Consider the following 25,632-nt stretch of genomic DNA (forward strand, 5'->3'; position numbering starts at 1 on the left):
ATTTTACAAACTACTGCTTTTATGCTTGCATTTCCTTCCCTTAAGAGTGATATGCAATTTATGTTTAGTGGCAGCTTACATGTGACACATGATGTCATCCAAGAATAGGTTATTCTAAAGAATGCTTTGAGTGGTTACAGTAGGGAATGGAATGCAATTGTAAAAAATGTTAGAGAATATATATATATATATATACACACACACACTGTTAATTCTATTTTATTTATCCTTTGAAAGTTTCAAAAATAGCTTCAAAAATTTTCTAAGCATCTAATATTTTCTGTGCAGGTGGTGGTGTTTCTTTCTTTTCTTAGCTTTTCATTTTCCTGGGAATGATTAAAAAAAAAAAAAAAAGTTTATTTGTACACTGCTTTGTGCATATTTATTCATGGGCTAAAGTTATACAAAGAAACTGCACAGTTGTATATGGCAAATATTTTAAAATGCGTATGGTAATGAAATTCAAAAGAATAAATAGAGTACTTGCCTAAGACACTTATCACAACACAAATGAAAAAATAAAATCTTTTACAAAAAATCATGCATCAGTAAACACTACAAAATTAAAGTGTGTAATATTAGTAATCATGTATAAATAATTAATGTCTTTAAAAATCAGTTATGTGATGGAAAAATACACATGGATTTAACATCACTTTGATGGAACCAGTATAAATTGCAGATTGAATACACAGAAAACAGACAAAAACATACTCTTCATGTGCACAAGTGATTCAAAAGGTAATTTATTGATCAACAATATTAATTACTCTGAGAATCTACTTCTGTGGTAGGTAGTATACTTTACACATACAAAGTGCATTTACAGTCTTTCTAGCCACTGTTTTATTCTCTGATAGAATAACATTCTGTCTCTACCATTTAAAGATCTCATTAATTTTTCATTGAAGTGATGGGAGTCTTCGGACTGAGGGCATTTTATTCTCTAACAGTTTAACCTTTATGTAAAGACAGATTTGGTTTGGGAATCAGTTAAGATCTGTACATAACATACATATAATCTATACATATGTATAGTAGACCTGATAGTATCCTACTGTAAACATTGGAAAGACTGTTATTAATGTCAATGGCTTTTGATCTAGCATTTTAAGTACATTGTCTCAGAACACATACCAAATTCAGATGTTCTGAATTCTGATATTTCTTATACCTGAAAAATTCTTTGCATACACCCCCGTGCACTGCATAGTGGCACAGGCTCGTATTACACTTTTGCCTCTATTGTATACCCACAATAAATTTTATGCATGGTCTTGAGAAGATTGGCAGTGAAACTTAGCATTTGTTACTTTGTCAATAAAGGGAGGCACTCTCCTCGCTGTCAACAACAAAAACCCACTCTCACACATCTAGCATGTCTGTCTAACTACACTGAATAAATGATGAGAAAGTAATTTATTAGAAAATATTTCTACCTGAAGTCACAAAAAGGTACTTTCTCCTACTCGTATAGTGTCACCTAACATATTGAAGAGAAGATATTGTACATAGCAAAGTTAGATGACGAAAAATAAAATTGAGCTCAATTATGAATCCTTTTTTTTTATTCTTGGAAGTGTCAGGTGGGATTTTAAATCCTTACACTTCAAAACAGTGCACAAATTCTTTTGTTTCCTGACAATAAAAGGAAATATTTAACAAAACCTTCACAAATGTCTTCAAAAAAATCAGTGTTCATGATGTCAACACTTAAAGTGTTTCTTAATGACACATCTCCACATCCTTCCAAGATTTTTAATTATATTTATTTGTGTATTGTGTTAATGCCTTGGGCAAAAATAAAAATTAAAAAAAATTTAAAAAAGAAAGAAAAAATTAAGAAGGAGGGGAAAAAAAGCAAAAACAACAACAACAAAATAATTTGACATCATTACAGAACATGAGAAATTTGACAGAAAACATTATTTAAGAATATGGTCTTTCTCTAGAAATAAGAAATCAGTCAATCGCTATCCCTAGATTTGTCTTCCAGTCCTTTGAAGCTGGCAAAAGTGATCTCTAGTCCTGGCTCTGCAGTAGGTTGATCATTGTAACAGGTGAAGTTATTGCAGTGGAATACAATTAAGAATAAAATAATTTCTGCAGTGGTAAACTGCAATGACCTGGACACATGCTTCTTCTCTCCTATGACAGAACCAAGTTCTTTTGAGATTTGTTAAGATCGTCTAAGTTTAGTACAAGACTTATGCTTCTGCACAGAGACAGAAAGACAAGTGTCCTCAGCAGACCACTTTGTTCTCCTCAAACTCATAACAACATAAGAGCCTTGGGCACTTTATGGCTTATCTCTACTCTTTGTTCTTATTTTAACTGCAAAAATAAGAGCATGAATGTACATGCCTCTATATACATCTCACTGAGCTTATAATGTATTTACAGGATATTTTAACACTCTTGCTAATCTATATATCCTAAACACATAAAAACTAATTTCTTGTCTGTTTTAACACAATGTATGTATTTTTAGAAAAATCCTGCTTTTTTTTTTCCTTTGTCTCCTCAGCTTGAATTTTCATCACATAGTCCTAAAATCCTTGCTGTGACTGGGATTAGAGACATATTTTGTTTGAGTATTTGTTTCCTATGAATAATGCAGTCACCCAAAATCAAGTATTTAAAATGCTTTCATTCTTTTTTGTTTTCAGACGTAAACAACACATGTATGTATCTAAAGAAACCCTTAAATACATTCTTTTTCATGGATAACACCCTATGTACAATACTAACCAAAGTACATATTATATTTAATTATAACTCAAATTCAGATAACTTTATATTAAAAATATCCTTATTTCCTTAGGAAGAAGGGATTCTGGACAAAGACACCTAATGGAGGATCCTTCATCTTTCTATAAGCAACTGAAAACTCATGGATGTTTATCCTTATGTCAAGAATGCAAGTAAAGAAGATGATGAAATAGCTTTTGCCTTAAATATCTTGAGTTGGGTCTCTCAGGGTGGGATTCACCTTTCAAATTGCACAAATTTAGGTGTTATGATGTAGATGACTACAGATTGAGTAGGTACCTGATGTCTTCCAGTCAACACACATCTAGGTATGAAACAGTCACCCACCAGCAGGCACCCCTCACCACTCAAAGTTATTTGGCACGCTGGAGGCACCTGCAGATCTGACAGACAGGTTTCAAGACCTGAGTGGGAGCTCAGTAGATTATCACGGGGTGTTTCACACCTACCCAGATGCGCGGTACTGAATGCTTCTGTCTCTTAAACAAGAAAGAGAGGCTGCTGTCATGGAGGGAGTCATGCTTTGGCTAGAACATATTTTTCCTTTCTCTTGGTCAAACATATGCAATTCAGAACAAACTATGTCTGTTTTAAAATTGCTAAGATGATTAGGGCTAAAAAGTAAAACAAGCTTGTAGGAGCAAAGATACAAAAAAAAAAAAAAAAAAAAAAAAGCTAAGAGAACGAAGGAACAGAGGATGCTAAGGTAAATTTAAAAAAGAAGTAGATCCATATGTGAGACTTACATAATTACTTAAAGTTAATTAATCAATACTTTCACTGAAAATAATTATTTTTGTGTAGATTCCCAGTTTAAAAAAAATAAATTACTGGTAACTTATTTACATATCTGAAATATCAAGGTTTTACAAACACCTTCATTTCTGAATAATTTCTGTATAATTGCTAATTTTATCAGGACTTTCCTCAAAATTTGACTTTTCTTAGGAGAAATTAATTCATTCACTTGAAGGTACTATTTCATCTTATTTTTTCTATTTAATTGGAACTTCACAGTTTTACACGCATCTACTCACCAAAATTAAGATCTGCTAGTCCATCAGCTCCATTGTATAATTAAAATTCAATACACTAAGATGCAGTGAAAGCCTACATTAGTTTAGAGGAAGACAGAAGAAAAGGAGAGAAGTTGTAAAAAATTTAAATACCATACAAATAAAACATATTATTGGACAAACTGTGGTTTTACTCCTCACTGGGCTTATCTTGCTTTTTTACTGCAGATATATTTCTCCACCTGAGTAAATAGAATATCTGAGGTTTGCAGAAAAGTACCTTTGAAATTTCACAGTCCTTTCCTTCTAAAAGTCACATATGACCATCTTTCACATTTTATCAAAGTCGATCTATTTTTTCTGTTTTAGACAGTAAATTTATGGATAAGTGTTATAAGTACATTAAAAGTTGGAAATAACAGCATTATCATTGTACTGTAAAATGCATCAGCTGCTAAAAGCTAGAAGTTTCATTTTGATGGTATATCTAAAATATGTATTAAAAAAATTATGAGAGTATATGAAACCAAGTCCTGGCAAAAAAAATACATTAAGCATATTAAGGACTCACTAAATTATAAAACCACTTTGCAAGCGAGTATGGTACAGGCAAAAAGGGAACTTTGTGTTTTTCAATTGAGGAAACTATTATTTTTAATAGGGAAAAAAATCCTTATTTAATCTACTTCTATTTGTGTAACTTGGCTGCATGGAAAAAAAATGTACAAGCTCCAGCTAGCTGGAGAAACGTTGAGTTATCAGCAGCTACCAATATTTATTAAAAATATTTCAATTTTATCCAGTGAAAAAAATATGATAATTACATTTACCGATTGTATGGGCAATAGAAGAGCAAATGATGGTGTCTGAAAGATTTTAAACTACAGGTGACACGTTTACATCAAGCATGTAAACTATTCACATCAGTTGTGCCAAATTAAATGTGTCTCTTCATGATGAAGTAGCACATAATATTTGCATAATATTACAAAAAGTTTCAGTTTAAGCAAAAAAATATTCAGTCCTTGAAAAGAGATTCTTATATTCTTGTGTGGCAATAAATAAGTATGTGATTTGCTATTTAAGTATGATCCCAGCAGAGATAGTCTTTAACTAAAGAAACAAACAAATTTGTGTAATTACTTACTAAAGAAATCAAATGTAGGTATAAACAACAATATTTAAAAAAGAATATAATGTGCTATATTTCTCAGATAAAAGGAGATTTTATTACTGTAAGAACATATCTGCATTGCTTTTCCTAGCTATTGGCATGTTTTTAGCAATACCATCTGTACTCAGCTGTAAATTTTCTAAGCTTTGCCAACCTGGAAAGCGGAACTGTGGTTCCAACCATGGAACCTTTGAAAGAGGAATGTCTAGTAGCTGGCAAAGCCAGTTTCTGCTCATTTCCACTCACAATCACAACCACACATATCTATTTACTTTTCTTAAAACAATAATTTATGCAACATTTTGGCCTATATTAATATCTGCTTGACTTTAATTCAGCTAACTACCTGTTAAAATTCAGTGTTCTGACACATATGAATATAAGAAACTTACAAGAAATAAGACAACTCAATAATAAATATTAGCCCAATGCATGCCTTTAGTAAGCTTTCAGTTGTGTGATTGTGAAGAAAGGGCCAGAGGGACAGGGCTACTTTTGACCTGTTTTCAACTTAACTAGTCATTAAAATACCAAGAAAAGACACTTACTTTTCTTGACAGAGTTTTCTGCCAACAAAAAAACCATGACTGCCAGCATCAATCAAGAGTTCATGGCTGTGGGTTACTTCTTATTTCCTCAGTTGTAAAGGCACTCAAATAAAGCACTTTCCTTTAAAATGAACCCTCATGGATATAAGATTTTAGTTGTACTGAGGGATTAAAAGCTGTGTTCTGCCTACATGACATTTATTGCAAGATCAAGGTATTAACTTGTAGATAAGTGTAGGAGAATGCACATGAACATGCTGAGTCCCTGTGCTAAAAACTCCTGAAATGCTTTTCCACTGAGAATGTGAAACATATTTTATTTTTTATTAAGATAATAAAAAGGATTAGTCACATTACAGATTAATTGCCAGCACAATTTATAATCCGTATTACAAAATTAAGCTCTTCAGTTAGCTGAATTTAGAAATTAATCTGAAAATGTAATCTTCCCTTATGTTTGCAGGTCTGTAAAAATAAAAACTAATGCTTTTCTGTGTTAAAAAATTTGCTTGGCAGTGAGGCATATGACATGCTATAGCCCATAGAAATTATTTCTGGGACAGACATTTTGCTTTAATATGAAAAATCTGGCTGACTATTTGAGACAATAAAACTGTCATTATTTTGTGAATATTCTTAAAAGTACATTAAATGTTAAATATCTATATTGATGAACTTATCCAGCCTCTAGCATTATCACACTCTAATTTTTTAAAGTATTTTACTATTTCAATTATGCAAACTACAAAATAATACAAATGTGTCTAGTAAAGATTAAAACCTAAAATATGTTATTTGTTCTAACCTCTTCTTTCATTTATTCAACACTGGATTGGTACCTTGTCAGAACTGATTTCAATATCTACGAGTATCAATGTGATTTTTTTTTTTTTTTCATAGCATCATTCCTACCCTTTAGTATTCAAGATCTGCCAACATCCCTTTCAAGAACTTCTATGGCATTCTAGAATACACCAGCACATTGCATTGAGTAATGTCCAGTGAACAACAATAAGAACATAGACTAGCCTTGTGCACCTAGTAGTGTCCAACAGGAAAGGATAGACAGACATAATTTCTGTAAACTCTTGGTCTTCTGGAATAAGTTTTCCACATGCTGTAGAAGGCTTAATCCATCTAAATTGGTGGTGAACTGATAGGAACCATTCTCTTCCATCTGTACAAATACATCCCTGGTTTCTTGTGCCACAAATCTTGTTTATTTTGTAAAAGCTCTTCCAAAATTCTATTACCTTGCTTTCATTCTCAGACTCAAACATATAATCAAGAAAGAATTCACTAGATGAAACACAATTTTTCTTTACAAAAGCTAAACAATAAATTTTAATGATTTTTTTAAAAAATATTTTTCTAATGATGTAAAAATATACAAATTTTCTGTATAATTATCTGTCTAGACTTCTGATATCTGTATTTTGTGATTTAATATGACATGTTAAAAATAGCATGTTTGCATAAAATTTTTACTTTTCATTATTTTTATTTCTAGTATTTTATAATTATTACTCATTTATTAATTCTATTTAATATTAATAAACTTATTAATATTAAAACATTAAGTCCTGAGTAGAAATCTTAGAGCATAGGGTCATAGAACAAAATGTTTTGTGTTGGAAGGGAGCTTTAAAGATCGCTATTTCAACTGTCTTAACCATAATCACGGATGTCTTTCCTGAGGTCCACAAAAACCTGTTCTTCAAGATTTCTGTGGATGCCATCCCTTCCTTCAAGCTTATGAACTGCACCAGTCAGCTTGATGTCATCTGCAAATTTGTTGAGGATTCATTCAATTCCACTGTCTGCATTATTGCTAAAGACAACAAATTTTATTGGTCCCAGCATGGACCCCTGAAGTACACTGCTTGGTTTCTTCTTGGACATTGAGCCTTTGACTGTAAGTCTTTGGACATGGCCATCCAGCCAATTACTTATCCATCTAACAGTCCATTTGTCAAGCCCACACCTCTGCATTTAGTGGAGGATGTTATGGATGATGGTATCAAAGTCTTTACAGAAGTCCGGGGAGAATAACTAGCACTTTCCTTGTCCGCTGATGTCGTCAGTCCATCACAGAGGGCTAATTGCTTGGACAAATGCAATTTTCCCTTTCTCTAATCATCTCCTTGTTTTCCATGTGTTTCTGCATACCCTTCAGGAGGTTGTGCTTCATGATTTTAACAGGCATAGAAATGAGATCCACTAATCAGTAGTTATCAGGGTCCTCTTTGGTACACTTTTTTAAAAATGGGAGCAATGCGTCTTAGCAACGGCCAAGCCAGTTCCCTCAGGATCCACCTCATCAGATCCCACAGACTTGTTTATATTTATATTCCTCAGGTGGTGTCAAAGTGGACCTTCTACCATGGGAGATACTATTTTCCCCCAGTCCTAATCTTGAGGTTCAGGGACTTGAGACAGGCATTTTGAATAAATTGATAATACTGCAGTGTGCCTTTCTCATTCAAGTGCACTTACATAGGGGTCAGTGACATTTTAGGTGTCCTGGAACATGATCTCTGGTCCCCATCTTTTTCTCCAGAATGATATGAAGTTCTCTTCAGATCTGTGCGCATCTGCCATCTTTATGTATATTTCTCAGTTATCCTAAAGTATCTTAAATAGTGCTAGACACATGCATTATGGTCCTAATTTACTTGCTTTATTTCACAATTCTGACATGAAAAAAACATTTCCTAGCTGTATGTAGTTATTCAGTTCCCAGAATAGGAAGAAGCAATATAATTTCTGAAGAGCACACCCCTTCTCTCCACTAGCCAGAATATTCATAAAATCATCTCTAATTCACAACACAAGATGTAGATATTATTTTAATGTAATCCAACACTGGAAATTAACTAAGAACAGAATCTATTGCATTACTTATACTGAATACATGGCATTTTTGAATATGCAATGAATACCAGACTATGATATCAACATGTCCAAGCAACTGGAATATTAACTTTGATTAGGCCTCATTTATGCTAATTTTTCCATTAATGTAAAATACCATAGATAGGCATAAGTAAATTCTACTATTAGTGAGTCTCACACTTCTTGATTTGAATGCCAATTTACAGAACTATACATCAAAGTAAAATAGATTAACATATTTTATGTGTAGGTGGGTGTGTGATACACTAAAGGCATGTCAAACAACATTCTTATGTAAGATCAGTAGGAAGAAAGTGAATATGGAAGTAGATAAATCCTGCTCCAACTGTCTGACAATTTAAAAAGAATTAATTTAATTTTTTAAAAAAAATTTAATGCAATGCCATTTATTTAACTTTCTCCATTCTATTTCCAACCTTATTACTGCTTATGAGTTTAAACTCTGTATTTATTTGAGATTATTTGCTATTATATAGAGGTGCTGAAGTGAGATGGCTTTTGAATTAGCCTTGCCTATGCATGCGGTCTGAAAATTCAGATTCAGCTCAAGCTTTGAGTACAAAATAAAAATTCCATTTTATAAAACAACTCCTGGGTTTTGCACTAATGCATTAGTATTATCACGTCTGTTAACAAAGCAAAAATTTTCCTCCATGTTTTTGAAGGCTCATCTATGTGTTGCAATTGGTTTTCCACATGATTAACATTTGGTTCAGAAAGCTGCATCAGGATCTACCCAGTTTTTTACAAATAGCTTGTTACACAAATTTTATGATAGAACTCAAGCTTGAAACTTTACTTTGATAGAGATGGAGAAATAAGAGAAAAAATAATAAATTGAAACTGTTCTACCATTCTATAGGGCAATTCAATGAAAATTTTAATAACACTGAATCTGATGAGAAAGATAATGTGATGATGAACATAAATAATGTACAATATCTGGTTTGAAGGATTATATTAACATGAAAAATAATTAAAACTTGCTTACAGAACTATGTTCATATGCCTAACTTACCAGGAATCAGAGTCAATTAAGAATAAAAACTTGATCTGTTTTTTTTTTGCCACACACAGACTGCCTAATGTAGTGAAAAATCCAGCATGAAATTCCTCATTCTGCTTCACCCTTCTCAGATGTTTCTTCAAACAAAAATTCCATTTCAATGCAGGCTTGTGAGGAATTTTTTTTTTTTCCAAAATATTATCTACAAATTATGTACGGTGGCTATGTTGTACAGTCTTGTTCATAATAGATAGAAGACAAATGACAACACTGACTTTATTTAAAACAATTGCTAGTGTTTCTAAAGGTAAATAACTTAAGCAAATTCATTCTCATTTTAGCTCTGATTCTTGCAATTTTTTAAATCTGACAGAAAGCAACAGGGCATATAGTTAATTACTATAAATCCAAAGATATTTCTAGTGACTTTGACTCAAAAATGTACTTTACAATTTGTTTCTGAATCATACAAAGGAACTTTTTTATTAATTTTGACTCCTCTTAACAATTTGTACTTAAATCTACCAAGATCTCTACTTATAACTTCAGTATTAGTTTCAGAAGGAATTTTTAGCCTTTTCTTCACCATGGACTGTTGGGTAGTAATATGCAATTTTGTGCAATAAATACTACAAGGGTGCAATAAAAGAGGAAAAGGATGCTTTCTTTACCTGCCATCAGCCATCATGTTTTCTTTGGAATTAACATGACATTTCTGCACATATGAGCACTTCCTAAGACAGGAAACTACTTCCATGTATTTTCTTTTATTAATTTGTTTTTTTAATATCTCAGAGATATTAAGAGCTAAAAGTTCTATATTCTTCCCCCCTCCCACCCCACCACTTTCTCTACCAAGATTCATCCAAGGATGTCTATGCTCAATAGGGCCATTTCTTGATGAAGATAGACTCTTTGCAGTGAGGGGAGGTTCCCTGGGGGTCTAAGATCTCAGATGTATTATGAGGCTGCTATTTTCCAGAAATCCATGCTGCTGGCACAAGGGGTAAGAAAGGACATTTCAAACACCTGAATCTTTTCCTCTCTATTCAGGTAGGTCACTGATACTATTCTATTTTCCAGCAAAGGAATAGATGGTCCAAGCCAAAGACTCAGAGTGTGGAATTAATTTGAGGAAATGCAGCTGTTTATGGTTGCAGTCATATATTTAGACTAGGTGTCCTAGATTCCTGTCAGAGTGAATGGAAAGAAATAAAACTTTTAAAACATGTTTTATCTCTTTCTAAATATGGATAAGGCTTATTTAGACATTCAGGCTTCCAAACATAGGTGCCCAAATGTGAACTAAGGATCTAAGTTCCACATATAATCAGTGAAAAACTTAATATTTGCCAAAGCATAAATTGCTGGTTTGAGATGTCTTAGGATATCTCAGACAACCAGGACACTCACGGAGTTCACACATATGAACCAGGACCTGTAAAAGAACTATAAGCTTCTCAAGTGGCAGCTAGAGGCCATGTTGGATGCCCCAAGAAACCCAAAGTAATACTACATTTAAAAGTTGAGTTTTATGTGAAGTTCTGTTTAAACTGATCTGAGAAACTTTCAATTCTCTATCTGCTATTCCCTATTCTCTCTTTTCTCTTCTCTGTTCTCTGTCCTCTATCCTCTATTCCCTATACTGGCGCTGTTTCTTTGATGACCATAATAAGAGTTTAGACGCAACACTTTACACCCATATGATAATATTTAGTTAGCTAAATTTGGTGTCTATGTCTACAGCTGAAATGTTCCTTGTGTCCCAACATATCACACGAACTTGAACAGTTCCCATTTCTCCTTACTGACTGTACAGAAAGACAAAGGTGACTTGCTCAGCAGGAGAACTATACACTGCAGCTTTGAGAATTTCAGAAGAATAAGTACACTGAAATTTATCTTCACAACTGAATGAATAAAAATCTTAATAGGCACATCTATTTATCAGATTAATATAACCCATGTTTTCAGAAAGTTAGAACTTTTGTCAGAACCCATGCATCATAGTGAGGGAAAGGAGAAGCAAAGAAGAGTTAGTATCTGGTTTCTTGGCCTCTGCCTTAATGCTGTCAATTAGGCTTGTCAATTAGTGCCAGTTGTGGTTATATTGATCTGTGTGCTTTTTGGATTCTAACTAGAACTAGCCTCATTCTACAAACTCAAATACTACAGCAAAGTTCATGGCTTCTAACTTTCAGTCACAACTGAATTAATTAATAGGATAACTTTTCTAAGAAGGAGATGAATTTAGTTATTTTCATCTTTGTCCTGTATTCACTGTATGTTTTTGGAATGATATTAATAAAAGAAAAAACAAACAAACAAACAAACAAAAAAAAACAACCAAAACCATGTTTATTTGAGACAATATTGCATATATTTTTATTTTATTTCATAGTTAATGTACCATGATATATTGAAAGTAAATTGGCTGATATTCTTTGGTTTATTCTGGTCTATTTCTGTGATACTAAATTGAGGATGTCCTCCTAAAACCAATAGAGAAACACTCTTGGGAAGCAGGGAAAAAAAAAAAAAAAAAAAAAAAAGGCACCTCATTTTTTATTGTTGTCATTGGTGTTATTAGGATATTATCCTACTTTTTGATTTGAAGTAATTTAAGATCAAATATTAATATGGTGTAAAAATTTTAAAGCAAATATATATATCTGTCTGTATCCCAATATAAAAGCAAACATTATTTTAAAAAGATCAATTTTGTGTATTGTCTATAATTTTCTGGTTTTCTTTTAATAAAATGTGATTTGGCCATTCAAAAAATATTTGAAGGTTACTCTTTGTCTGCCTTCTTTTATATATGTGTTCTTATTTTTAATTGAAAATTCCAACCTGAAGATGTTATTCGCAAGTGTGAGATTCATCACACTTATCTATAGCAATATAAAAGTCAAATAGATTAGCTGAGATTTAACTCACCCAGCCTTTGAAGCTACATTTCAGTTACAGACTGCAATGTGTAAATTCATGAGCTCACAATACAGCTGTTACATTTCAGCTAGGGAACAGTTAAGAGGCTTTAATGTAATCATCTGTAACACTTAAGGTATGCTAAGGTACCTTGCCTGAATTCCAGCTGCCAGGTCAGAATAGAAAATATATTAACCCTGGACAGATATCTCAGGTATCCCAGGATGCCTTGAATTCCACCTAAACATGGAAATTCCACCTAAATTATATTGAAACCCTTTTTAGAATCCAGTTCCAAACATCTGCCTTGAGTTCAAAGAGGATGAATGCCTTTTAATAAATGCAGCAATTTAAATTAAGGCAACAAAACATTGCAGCAGTTTAACATAGTGTATTAACATGTATATGGGGAAAAAAAAAAAAGAAAAAGTTTTTAAAATTTATTTCATTAAATAAAATTTCTCATTGCTATATTCTAGTCTGCTTGTCCAATGTCAGTCAGAGGGAAAACCAGGGAGATTGAAGGTTGTTCTAGAAATCCAGTAGGATTTCTGAAAAGGAATCACATAATAAACTGAAGAAAGCAGAAAGAAAAAAAACAATAAAAACAACAAAGCTACAAATTTTAAGTCCATCTATGACTCTCTGGCCCAAATGCTGAGACCACGGGAGATACATTGTGGATATTCACACTTCTAAATGAGCAAGAAACAGAATTAAATCATAAGCTCAACATCCAAGACCAAATTGGCTCATGTTCACATTGCCAAGGGCTTGTCCCTTCTGTAGCAATATTGTCTTGGACAGAGCTAGTTGAGAACTATGGAAAAGAGCTAAGTTATGATAGAACAGTTATTCAGTAGGTATTCTCCATATGGATTATATAGTATGGATTATAGTTTCAGTGTTTGAGTTTACTCACAGTCTGATTTTGTTAATTTAGCATAATAAAGGCTCCTGTTCCAGTCAAAGAGTTAAGGGACACTCAGTCTGATGTTAAAGGACCTATGTGACATAATGTGTTTTTTAAGTTTTCTTCTTCTTTCACTATTTGAAAATTTGATCCTGCATTGATTCCTCATAAATGCAGAGAGAAGAGGGCTGTGTAACTGTTTTTTTTCTCCCTACAAGAGCAAATTTTCCTATTTTAGTAGATCCTGACATTTGGAAAAACAGTAGTAGTTCACTAAAAACTACAGAAACTTACATGAATGGGATTTGGTCCACAAAAATATATGTTCTAACGTAACATATACCTTGATAATTTCTATTTACTTTCTGTAACATGTTAGATGTAATTATGGATCCATTAATACTAGTAGTGTCAAGTGAGCATTCTTTACTAAATATCTTTGCCCAAAGATTTTTGCTTCATAATGAGAAGTGTATTGCTTTCACAAAATGATCTGTAGAAATAGGATCCATGTAAATCAATTGTATTACGCTGTCTGATCAGAAGTCTCCTAATGATGTAACATTTCTAATCAGTACTGATCCTTTAAAATATGTAACATATTTCTAAATATCATTATAAATTTTTCTTCACTATTGTTCCATTCCCAATTCATCCATGTAACATAATGGACATGCTCAGGTACAGTAAGAATGCAGCTAAGAATCCTTGAATTTATTATTCAGATTGGAACTTATGAATGCTATGAATTTATTCAAAGGAAAAATGGGTTTCATTTAATGTACATGTCTGCAGCTGAGCTAATAAGTTTGGGCAGACAGTAATTCATGGATCTGTAATAAGAACACTTCCTTCTCAGCCTAATTTTAACATTCCCTTATTGCCAAATCAAAGTCAAATCATTATTCTAAATATACATTCTAATTTATGTTGTTGCAGAGGAGTATAGTCCTATACTAAAACTTTAGTTAGTTAAGATCATCTTTCATTAATAGCAGCACGGTCATAGAAAAACCTTTCAAAAATGCACATCCTTCTTTTTCCCACGGACACTCTTAGCCCATGTCAGCAACATCTTTCCCTCTGTTGCTCAGACCAGCCATTCTTATTTCTGAATAATTTCAGTAAATCTGCAGGGACTAACACTGTATTTTGTGCATTCTTTTTGTCCATTTTTACACTATCATGTTTTGTTCCTGCATCATGTTCTTACATTTATATGTATATATATACACACACACACACACACACACACACACACATATATATACATATATATACACACACATATATACACACACACACATATATATATATAAATCAAATGCAAAAAAGAAAAGAAAAGAAAAAAAAAAAAAAAAAAAAAAAAAAAAAAAAAAAAAAAAAAAAAAAGACAGAGAGGAAACAAACAAACACCCCAAACAAGAAAACCCTTAAATGTAAAAGGTATCTTCATTGTTTTTACTGATGTTAATGTTACTATTTCCTAACATGCATAATATCATTGGGCAGAACACAATTTCTGGTGGCATCTAAAGTTATTACAACAGTGAAAATGTACCCCAAAATTTAGAAAATTGCTTTTATTTTGGTGGTTTAGATGACCTAGCTTTTTGAGGAATGCTTCCAGGCAAGGATAATAATTTCATATGCACACTTTTTTTCAACTACTATGTTCTTCACCGCCCCATTTGTCAATATTTCCTTAAAAGCTAAGATAGAGACAACTCCACAAGAAAAACACCTCAAAAAACAACCTTTTTAAACAAACTACCTCATTTTGAAACATTTGCTTCTCAATCACAACAGTCGGGAAAAAAATCCCAAACTGTTTTGGACTTCCATTCTCCCCACTTTTGCCCAAACTAGGTTCTAGGACTTCTGTCTAGAAGTCCATATTGCTTGCAAAGTGCCCAGTACAAAATACTGTCAACTTAGTTGTGCCATATTTTTCCTGGGCAATTGAGTAATAGTCTCTAGAGTCTAGCTACATTTTCTACATCCTGCACTTAAATCTTTCCTACCATCTGTCTTCCCTTAAAGATCTCTCATGTGATTAAGTTGTTACTCTGTGCCCATAATTAAATTATATTTTTCCCTTTTCAAACTTCCTGTGACAATACACTTAACAGTTTTGCACTCTATTTTCAAAAACCAAAGTTCATTTTTTTTCTGAAACACTTTCTACTGCATTTACTCATCTATTTGTAGCATTCATCTTTTTATTGTGATGAGCTTAATGACTTCAATAATGACTACAACCCTGGAGTACTGTATTCCTCATTTATATTTCAAGCCTGACCCAAGAACACGTTATTTATTATTATTATTGTATTAGCAATAACTGTCAGGATTTTTGTTGTTGTTGTTACATTTTTCCTTCCTGAGCCCTATACTACTTTATGAGGTTACTAATATAGCTATTAGGTACTATAGCAATTTCTAACAGCACTGGCTAAAACAGATGTCCCACCCAAAAGCAGCCATTAGGATGCAATCCCAAAGTCAAAGAGCTAGCAATTTGGAAAGACCAAAAAAAAAAAAAAAAAAAAAAAAACCACCAAAAACAAAAAACAAAAACAAAAAAACCCACCAGATGGAAAGAATTATGCATGTGGCCTGTATGGATAACCTCTAAAAAATAATGGTCAGCCTTTAAAAATTGTCATAGCAAATAGTCTCTGATATAATTTATTTAATGTAGTTCCAAGGGTTTGATTTAACTCTCAAATGCATTTAATTATCTGCAGCACAGGTGTATGTAACTGAGCTACATTTAGCTCATTGAGCAAATTCTCTGCTTCTCCATAGACATGCAGTGCATTTCTGGCACCTTAAAGTACCTTGCCTGGGCCCCAGCTGATCATATGTCCTACAAGCCTTGAGTCTTTTCTGTCAGTACCTCAGACATCAAGATATTTCAAATTACTTATTTGAATCAAGATATTTCAAATTACTGATGTGTATCAAGTGAACCAACCCACCAGACTCTCAGGGTAGATCAAGAATTCAATTTGTTTGCTCCCACATGGGTGTCTACTCCTATTTCAAATGCCCTAATATATCCTAGAGTCCAGGTGACACTCCAGAAATATTTGAGTGTGCCCTATCAGTCTCGTGCACACACCTCAGATACTCTAGGACACCTTTTAGGGCACTACTGCCTATTAGGGCAGCTCATTCAAACCCATCAAACTAGTTGAGAAAGTTCAAATTCCAGGTCAGAGAGTAATCCAGAAAATGAGTCATAGTCCCTATTTTTTTCTACCAGATTATACTGCTTCTTAATTTCTTCATAGATGTTGTATATTGTATTGAATCCTCATTTAAAGTAAAAAGAACTATTATCTTCACACTCTTTTGTTTTCCTCAAGTCACATTTTAGTGTGTCCTGTTTGATAAAATTCCTGCTTGCAAGAGATACTGTTGATTCAGAAATGAAATAAAGTAATACAAACCAAATATGACAACCCATGCTTAGACATGCTTTGAGACCAAAGCTTGAGGGGTCTGTCTGAATGCTCATGACATCATCAAACTCATTAATAGCTACAAGAATTTGTTCCAGTGGCTTAGCTGGGAAGTAGCTGAGGGGAATCATTCTGACTACCTAATAGAAATGGAGAAGTACTGAGGAATTCTGAGGGTACTGATGTTTCTGTGGAGCCGGTGTTTTCTGCCAGGGGCACTTTGTGCCACTTATACCAATAAATAATGGTAGTTTAAGCAGTCATTCACCTAGAGTCAACTGAGTGCAACTAATGCCAACAATCAGCTTTTTCTGTCCATTCTTTACTATGAATTTTCATTTTAGTCTTCAAGGGTATAATGCAAGAGACTATTTCCTTCCAAGGGGCTTTCTGTTGACTTTATTCCTCTCTCATATGACTGAATAATGTATATAGGAAATATTCACAAAAATTGAATCAGAAATTTTAACTAGTAAATGGAACCATTCAGCATGACAATGTGTCCGTTGACCTGGTAATTAACCTTGGAGAAGTGATAGTGAGGGATCAACTTTATATTTCTTAACCCAAAAAGATAAAATTATAAAGGTTTCTGAAACTCACAGATATTATGTTAAATATCATCTTCTGTTACAAGTTAACCCATTAAGGTACCATTTCTAAACATAATCATAATAAACGTAGTTTAATATCATACGTTTGCAATAATTTTAGTTCACATTTTCTGCAGTGCTAATATTCCTCTGGGGAAAGCTTACTTAATCAAATTACTTTTGTGATTTTGATTGGTTGTGTCCCTACTTCTAATACAGTTTAAACAGATTGATAATTTTTAAACAGATAACAGAAACATCTGCACATTTTTAAGACAACCATATCTTATCAACACAACCTATTAATTCTTCACCCTCTGACTTATTCCCAAATACAAAAAAAGGCATTCATACAGTAGTAAAATACTCTGAAGTCCTGCCCAATACCTGGAATTTTTTGTTCCATAAATCACAAAAGATCCCACAAATTTGAACTGCACAAGCGCATGGTATAATATTGATCCACAGAAATTTTCCTATTTCCTATCTTATTTGTATATGTTTGTGGGACATAAATACAGAATACAGAATATAAATACAGAAGGATCTACCTAATGAGATCCTTCAACATCTAAGAACGCCCGTATTTGATTACCTGTGAACAAAAATGTAGCCAAATTCTATCTGACTGATTCAATTAGTACAAAAAATTACAGAGTTAAGTATAGAATAAAACAACTGCTATGCAGATTCGATCTCCAAATATAAGAAAAACAAAGATGTTAAAAGTTTGAGTATATCTTGTGCACCATTTTCAAAGAAAGCCCCCAGATGAAGCCTTGCCTTGGAGAAGGTTACACAGAAAAGAAAAAGAGTAATTTAGAGATATTTCATTTAATCTCAAATAAATTTCCGCTGTCTTTTGCAATTTAAGAAACAACTGACAAAAATACAAAGGAAAAGGGTTTGTCACTTTACTAAGAGCTACTTTTCTTTGGGAAACATTCATATCTGTGAGACCTACAAATAATTTCATGGATAATGGAAGGTAGAAATTATTCTGTGGGGAAGGATGAGCATTTTTCAGTCTCTTTCTACCTTAATTTTTACCCTAATGAGTTTTATCACCAGCTTACGAAAGTGTGAAATGTTCACCTTGAGTAGTTCATGGCTTTTCTGCCTGACTAAAGACTAGTACCCAAAACTTTTTCTTCTACAACAATAACATCTGCCCCCATTCTTGCTAAAAAAAAAAAAAAAAAAAACAAAAAACACCAAAAAATTAAATTAAGTTAATAAAAAACACTAAGAAAAAAAAAAATCTAACTCACACCAAACAATAAACCTCCTCAAAGATTACATCACTTAGTTTGCAAGCAGATCTGAAACTATTTTCAATGCAACTGCACTGAAGTTATAAAACAACCTGACACATCCAATACATTTAGTAAAGTAACATCATAACACATTTCTATGCAGTTCCAACAGGACACCTTTTTCTCAAAATGACACACATCACCCTGGGTATGAATTTGAAATTTTTTCAGGTTGCTTCTAGAATTCCATTCACCCTTCTGCAGTGGCATGCAGAAGGCTACCATGTATAAAGGCATAGATTTCTATGGCAACACTTTAAATTCTAGGCTATTCTTAGTTGAAGTGTTTGCAGAAATAAAAACAAACCACAAACAACCCTTTTTAAACTAACTAAATAATATAGTTCTTTCTTTTCTGCCTTTTCTGAAAGAACAGAAATGTCTTTGCTGTGATGATTAAGCAGTAAGTAACTTAATGTGATATATACTATGCTTGAAGATACATGATTCTTAAGTTAACAGGAAAAGAAATGCCCATTTTGACATAGTATGGATATTGTATAGGCTTTCAATGCTAGACATAATATCATGAAAGTCTTTATCAGCAAATTGAACATTTGTTTTTTGGTTATTGTTGTTAATGCAGTACAACTGAACATATTTAATATATTTGCACTTCACTCCTCTTCAAAGCATCCTCATTAATACATTTTCTTTCTCTTATGTTTATTTTTTTTGTTGAGTGTTTTGTTTGATAAAAATAATCATGGAAGTGCTGAATATGTAAATAAGATAAGCATTGTAATTCAAGGCCTGGTAATTATTACATCATCTCAGAGAGTCGGGTGATCTATGTGTCTTAAGGGCAAGTGTCTGCAAGAGAGAAGAAAGATTTCTGTGAATGTTAAAATCAGAAAATGATAGAAAATTCCATTTTGTTATTTCCCCACAACCTAGAAAAAGGGTGATAAATATATGTCTTCAACATTTCAATTGGATTAACGTTTCTATTTAGGTATGCCAATGAACTAGCACTTTTAGGAAGCTAAATGAGAAAATTTGCAACTTTATGCTACTTTTCAATGATGACAAATTAAAATTATACATTTAGCATTATGTTCTCTGAAATGCACACGTATCTGATCTCAGTCAGTGATTTGACATTTTAATTTATTGTGTGTTTTATCTTAACTTCTGCTACAGTGCTTCTAATGTAATTATTCTTTTTAACATGGGATGTATTCTTAATTTTCTCAGTTACTCAATTTTACCACTGCAAGAAGTGGTAAAAGAAGGCAGCTAGACTTACATCCTCTTCTAAGGGCGCACTAGTTTATACCTAAACACCTTATTTTGGACTATTTCCAAGCTAAATTTGATGGCCTCCCATCAAGAGGACAGAAATACTGCTGACATGTAAGTGCATTTGATTTTTCTTCTCAAACTATTCAACAGTGGATTCCCCAATGGCAAAGTAGTGCCTCTGCTACCATCACTTTGTCTTATGCAGTGTCCTAGCAGAACAATCTGTCTAACGAAGCAGCAAGGTGGAATAAAGAAGAGACCTTGAAATAGGACTGGTTTGTATAGTTAAGCAGACCATGCCATTTTCAGAGCTGCACAACCAAACTTCAAGGTATTTTCTAGGAGACTGCAGATTTTTCCACAGTGATAAAGGATTCTGGTGGAATTATATACTCCCCATGTTTAATTCTTCATGAATACCTGGAATCAGGCTTCTGCCTCACTTTCAAGAGCGATTTGAATGTAATGTGTATGTATGTCTGTTTTCTCCTCACAGATCCCAAAGGTGGGCATTTTCTATAAAGCAAACCAAATCAGTATTTGAAGTTTAGCAAGTCTCTTACAGTGGTTTAGTCTTTAAAAGGATTGTCTGCCTGGAGAAAGCCAGGAGCAACGTGACTGAAATTCTCCATATCTCCACTGGGACTTGAGCTGTGAGTTACAAGTGATTTGCAGAGACTTTCGCCTTTACAGGTTTGACTGAGTTTAGGGGCACTTTCCCATACAGAAACCGGATCAAAGGCGAGCTGCCTGAAGTCCAACTGCAGCACTGCACCGTGTTTTTTTCAGCTTTTAATATCAAAGGGTGGAGGTACCCAGTGCAGGAATGGGGAAAGCTCTGCGCGGTAATTCATTTTTCCCAGTGGCGGCAGCTGCTGGAGCCCGGCTGCCCGCAGCTGCCCCACCAGGCAAGCTGCTCCCGGGCGGGAATTCTGGCCACAGAAATTCGGCTCCAGCTTAATGAGACCAAGCTGGGCAGAGGCACTTAAAGCAAATTCCCACTAACATCCCTAATATATCTGCAGTGTGTGCAGCAGAGGAGGTGACAGCAGCGGCAGCAGCATGAGATTCACAATATTAATAAAGGAATTCACAGCCTCGTAAAAAAAAAAAAAAAAAAAAAGAGGAGGCGAGAGAAGGTAGTGAGAGGGGAGGGGAGGGGAGGGGAGGAGGCAGTCAGGAAACTTCTCTGTGTTATTTACATTGAGAAAGAGGGGAAGGAAGGGTGTTTGTGCCTCTGCCCGTGAATGAATGAGAAAGAGGAAGGGAGGGAAAGAAAGGGAGGGAGGGAGGAAGGGAGGGAGAGAATCACACACTGAGCATTGAAAGGAGGCTCTGTCCCCTAAACCCAAGTAACCCGTTTGCAAGGATAAGATGCTGGAAAAATGGTAAGGACCCGGAGTTGAAAACATTTTCACTTTAATACTGAAAAAATATGCCATTATAAAATCCTCGAATAGAATTAGTAAGTTTCACTTGCTTCCTCAGTTCTGTTTTCCTCAAATTGTAGTAAGATTTACAACAGCACAGAATTTTCTACCATTAAACTTTGCAGCCTAAGTGCTAGAGTGACATTAATTGGTCATGCTTAACTGCCTTGGATTTTTTTTTTTTTTTTTTTTTTTTTTGTATGCTTACACTATTACCATAATAGAAATCAAGGGCACTAATTTTTACATTCAGATGGAAAGGCAATATTGATTATGTATATTGAAAAAGAAGAGAAAGAAAACAAGACCAAAGCCTACCCTCCCACCTCCCTGAAAAAATAAAACACAACCCATTATCAACAAATTAAATCTCTCCCAGCAAAGTAATTCTCACCTAGACATAAAAATAATAATAAAAAAAATCCAATGAGAATATTCATGCAACTATGTTTTAAATAAAAGCTTTACAATTTTTTTTTTTTCCACAGTAAAAATACGATCTCTACTGCCTATTGATCACACACAAAAAAAAAAATCTGGCAAAATGGCACTTTTTATTATTATACTGTATTTCGTGTATAGAAGGTTTGATACGAAGGGACTTATCAGGTAAGAGGGATGGATGATGGTGTGAAGAACTAGACGCTGCTTCCAGTCGGGGGCTGGAGCGTCCCTGGGGTGCGTTGTATCCATGCGAGCCATGCAGCACTTTTTTTTTTCTTTTTTTTTTCTTTTTTTTTTTTTTTTTTGTCCATTTGTCTGTTTGTTTCAGAGTCAGAGTCATTTATTTACATTACATTCATGCCTTCGTGCAACTTTCCACTCCTGCTTTACCGTCAGGAGGAGGCCAATAACAGTCCTCTGCCCCTCTCGTTTTCCCGGCCTCCTGGGAAGGGGTCGGTCCACAAGGGAAGAGGGCAAAAAAGCAAATCAAACCCCAACACAACTGAACAAAAGCCCAGCAAAACCAGGAGCCGTGTTTCGCCCTGCCGGAGCCTAAGGAAGCTGTTCCTCGTCTGTCTGTCTCTGTCCCGGCCGTGCACGGGCGGGGGGTGCGCGCACCGCGCCGGGCTGCGCGGCGCTGCAGCGATGCGCTCCGGCGCCGGGCTCCCTCGCCGCCCGTTGGGCCTCGGCGCTTGCTAGGGGGGTCGTGAGGAAGGGCGTGCGTGTGTCTGTGTGTTTCGCTTCTCACAAAAGGTCGCAGCGGAGGTGCAGAGCTGTGCCCGGCCGGTGCTTAAAGGGCCAGTCACGGGTGGCGACTGCCCCCGCCCCGCCCGCCGCCTCAGTCCGACAGGGAGTGGGAGCCGCAGTCGTACACCCTGTGGGCCCCATCGGCGCTGTAGGGCCCGTTGTGCCAGTAGGACGAGTCACAGACTGTCTGCAAGGAGTTGATTTCAGATGCAGAGGAGTTTGCGTCCCTCCTCTTGGACCGCTTTCTGTTCCTCAGGATGAAAACCAGCATGCCAACCACTGTGAAGGCAGAGGTCACAAAAACCAGCAGAAGCCCTGGCACTAGCACCGAAATAGAGACCCGGCTGGTCTCCAAGTAGGAGTTGGAGTGAGTACCTGTCTCCGTCAACCCGGTGCTGTTTTTGTTAGTAGAAGTTAATGTGGGCGAGATTTTTAACTGAGGGCAAATCACATCATTGGAGAGAGACTCAAAATCCTCCTTGAAGAAATCTTCAGGGGACTCACACCGCAGGTCACTCATAATCACCTTGGGGCGCAGCATCTCTGCCCACTGTTTGAAAGGCACGATAGGGCAAGTACAGTCCCATGGGTTGCCGTGCAGGTCGATCTGGGTGATGGAGGTGAGCTGGTCCAGCACCCCTGCCACCGGGAGGTACATGAAATAGTTGTTGTGTATGCTGAGCTTGGAAAGCGACACCCCGGCAAACACATCTACTGGGAGAGACCTCAGCAGATTGTTGTTGAGGATGAGGACTCTCAGTTTGGGCATTGCATTGAAGGTGCCAGGCATGATCATCTGTATCCCATTAAACTCCACGTTCAGATACTCCAGGTTTTGCAGCCCAGCAAATTTCTCCCGGGACAGGGTGTCTAAGTAGTTGCTATCCATGTAGAGCCATCGGAGATCAAAGAGGTTCTTGAAGGTGTTGTTCTCAACAGTGGCAATGTTGTTGTTGCCCAGATCGAGTAAATTAAGCTTTCGGTAATCCAGAAAGTGGGATTTCCTGATAGTGTGTATTTTGTTGTCTCTCAGAAACAGCTCCTGCACATTGGACGGCTTGGGCTTCAAATCCACCAAGCTGCTCACATTTCTATCATTGCAATTAACCTTTAAACCTGAGCCAGGGATCTGATCACAGCTGCAGATGTGCGGGCAGGAAAAGGTAGCCGGTACCTTGCTCTTTGCACTCACCGTCGACACAGCAGCAGTGGGTTTGGTCTTGATTTGCCAGTTGACAGGAATCTTTGTACCTCCGTTTGGAGTAGATCCTGGCGTGGCAGGGTCTTCTTTGCCATGTATTTTAAAGGGGGTTGGAATGGGACCAGGATCACAGGTTTCTTCTTCGGCAGGGGGAGCAGCTAGGCTGGAATCTATTCTGTTCTTTTTACACAGCTCCTGCTCTGTAGTCTCATTTAAATCTTTGCCCTGCAACCTAGTGGGAGCTTCACAAATCACTCTGCCGATCAAAGCATTTTTAGGTATGTTTTCCAGCCATTCTTTCAACGACAGCAGATCGCAAGTGCAGTCCCAGGGGTTATCCTCTAGCAGGATTTCAGCAATGCCTGGGATCTGCTCCAGGACCTCCTCATAAGGCAAGGTTTTAAGACGGTTTCCCCGGAGGTCGAGGTGGGTGATCGGCACATACTGAAACACATTGGGGGGCAAGGTGCTGATGAGATTGTCGTTTAAAATCAGCACCTCTAGCTTGTTTAAGTCCCTAAATGCTCCTGGGTCAATATCCCGCAACAGATTAAAATCTGCCTGGAGGTATTCCAGATCGTCCAGCCCCAGGAAAGTCTGCTTCCTGAACGATTTGATCTTGTTGTTGTTTATATGCAAACGTTTCACCAGCTGCAGCCCAAGGAAAGCCCCAGGAACAATCTCATGCAAACCGTTGTTTTCCATGTGCAAACTGACCGCATTATAAAAGTTAGCAAACTCATTAGGGAAAAGTCGAGTCAGGGAATTGCCATGCAGGAATAAATGGTAAAATTGGGAAGTTGGGGCAGTGAAATGTTGCAGGCTGGTAAATCCCTTTTTCTCACAGTCTACGTGCAAATCCCCTTCTATCTCGTTGCAGGCACAGATCTTCTCTTTGCAAACGTCCCCTGTAACGTTTCCAGCAGCAAAACAAAGAGACGTCTCCAGCAACAGAATCCAAAGCAGCATTTTTAAACCGAGCAATTCATTCCCGATCTCATCACAGAGTAACAGCAACCATCCTCCTCACACGGAAAGCAATTCCAGTTCATTCAATACATTAAATGTCCGAACCACCAGCAAAGGGGGAGAAAAAAAAAATATATAAAAAGTGTGGGGGAGCAGGGAGGGTCGGCAGGGGGGGGGGTATGCTTTCTTTTCTCCTCTCTCCCCCCCACGCACAACTGCAACAGCCCAGATTCCAGTCAGTAATTATATCCACAAACTATCCAGGCACGTACTGCAAGGCAGGCAAAAAAAAAAAAAAAAAAAAAAAAAAAAAAAAAAAAAAAAAAAAAAAAAGGATAAAAAAATCCCCTTCTCGCTCGCACTCCCTGACGCCTGCCGGGCAGCCTAAGTGGAAATCTGCCGGCCGGGCTGGCTCACCGGCACGGTGCTGCTGGCCCCCGGCCGCCGCTGCATGTTAGGGAGGCGCGGGCGGGAGCGCGCCGCCGGCCGCGGAGGCTGCGCGGTGCGCGGCTCCGCGGGACTGACCTTGCCGCGTAGCGGCGGAGCCGCGCTCCTCTCCCGCCGCCCGCCGGGCGCTGTCCAGCGCCGCGGTGCTGAAAGCGCCCGCCCCAGCCTAGGCGCTGCCCGCCGAGCCGCCGGCGCTGCGCCGCGCCTGCCCCCGCTGCTGCGGTGCGCGGCTGCCCATGCCCGCCGGCGGCCGGAGCCTGCCGAGGGGCCGGGGCCGTCCGTGCGTCCGCCCGCCCGTCCGCCCGCACCGCGCTTCGCCTCGCCTCGCCCTGCCGGCCGCGCTGCCTCCCCTCCTCGCTCCCTCGCTCGCTCCCTGCTCGGTCTTCTTTCCTTTTTCTTCCGCTGCTGCCGAGCCGCGCGCTAGCACACACTCACATGCACGCAGAGGGAGAGTTGCTAAGAGGCTCTGCTCGTTTCAACCTGGTGCACACTGA

The 25,632-nt window shown here is 36.5% G+C and overlaps 1 protein-coding gene across 1 annotated transcript; it reads right to left on the minus strand.

Annotated features, from left to right (window-relative positions):
- Nucleotides 1-22,416: 22,416 nt before the first annotated feature.
- SLITRK1 (SLIT and NTRK like family member 1) lies at nucleotides 22,417-24,880 on the minus strand. Its single transcript, XM_040055411.2, has one exon. The coding sequence runs from the start codon at nucleotides 24,689-24,691 to the stop codon at nucleotides 22,613-22,615; it is 2,079 nt and encodes a 692-aa protein (XP_039911345.1). The 5' UTR covers nucleotides 24,692-24,880; the 3' UTR covers nucleotides 22,417-22,612.
- Nucleotides 24,881-25,632: the final 752 nt, after the last annotated feature.

The sequence above is a fragment of the Hirundo rustica genome, chromosome 2 (assembly GCF_015227805.2).
Source record: "Hirundo rustica isolate bHirRus1 chromosome 2, bHirRus1.pri.v3, whole genome shotgun sequence".
NCBI lineage: Eukaryota > Metazoa > Chordata > Aves > Passeriformes > Hirundinidae > Hirundo > Hirundo rustica.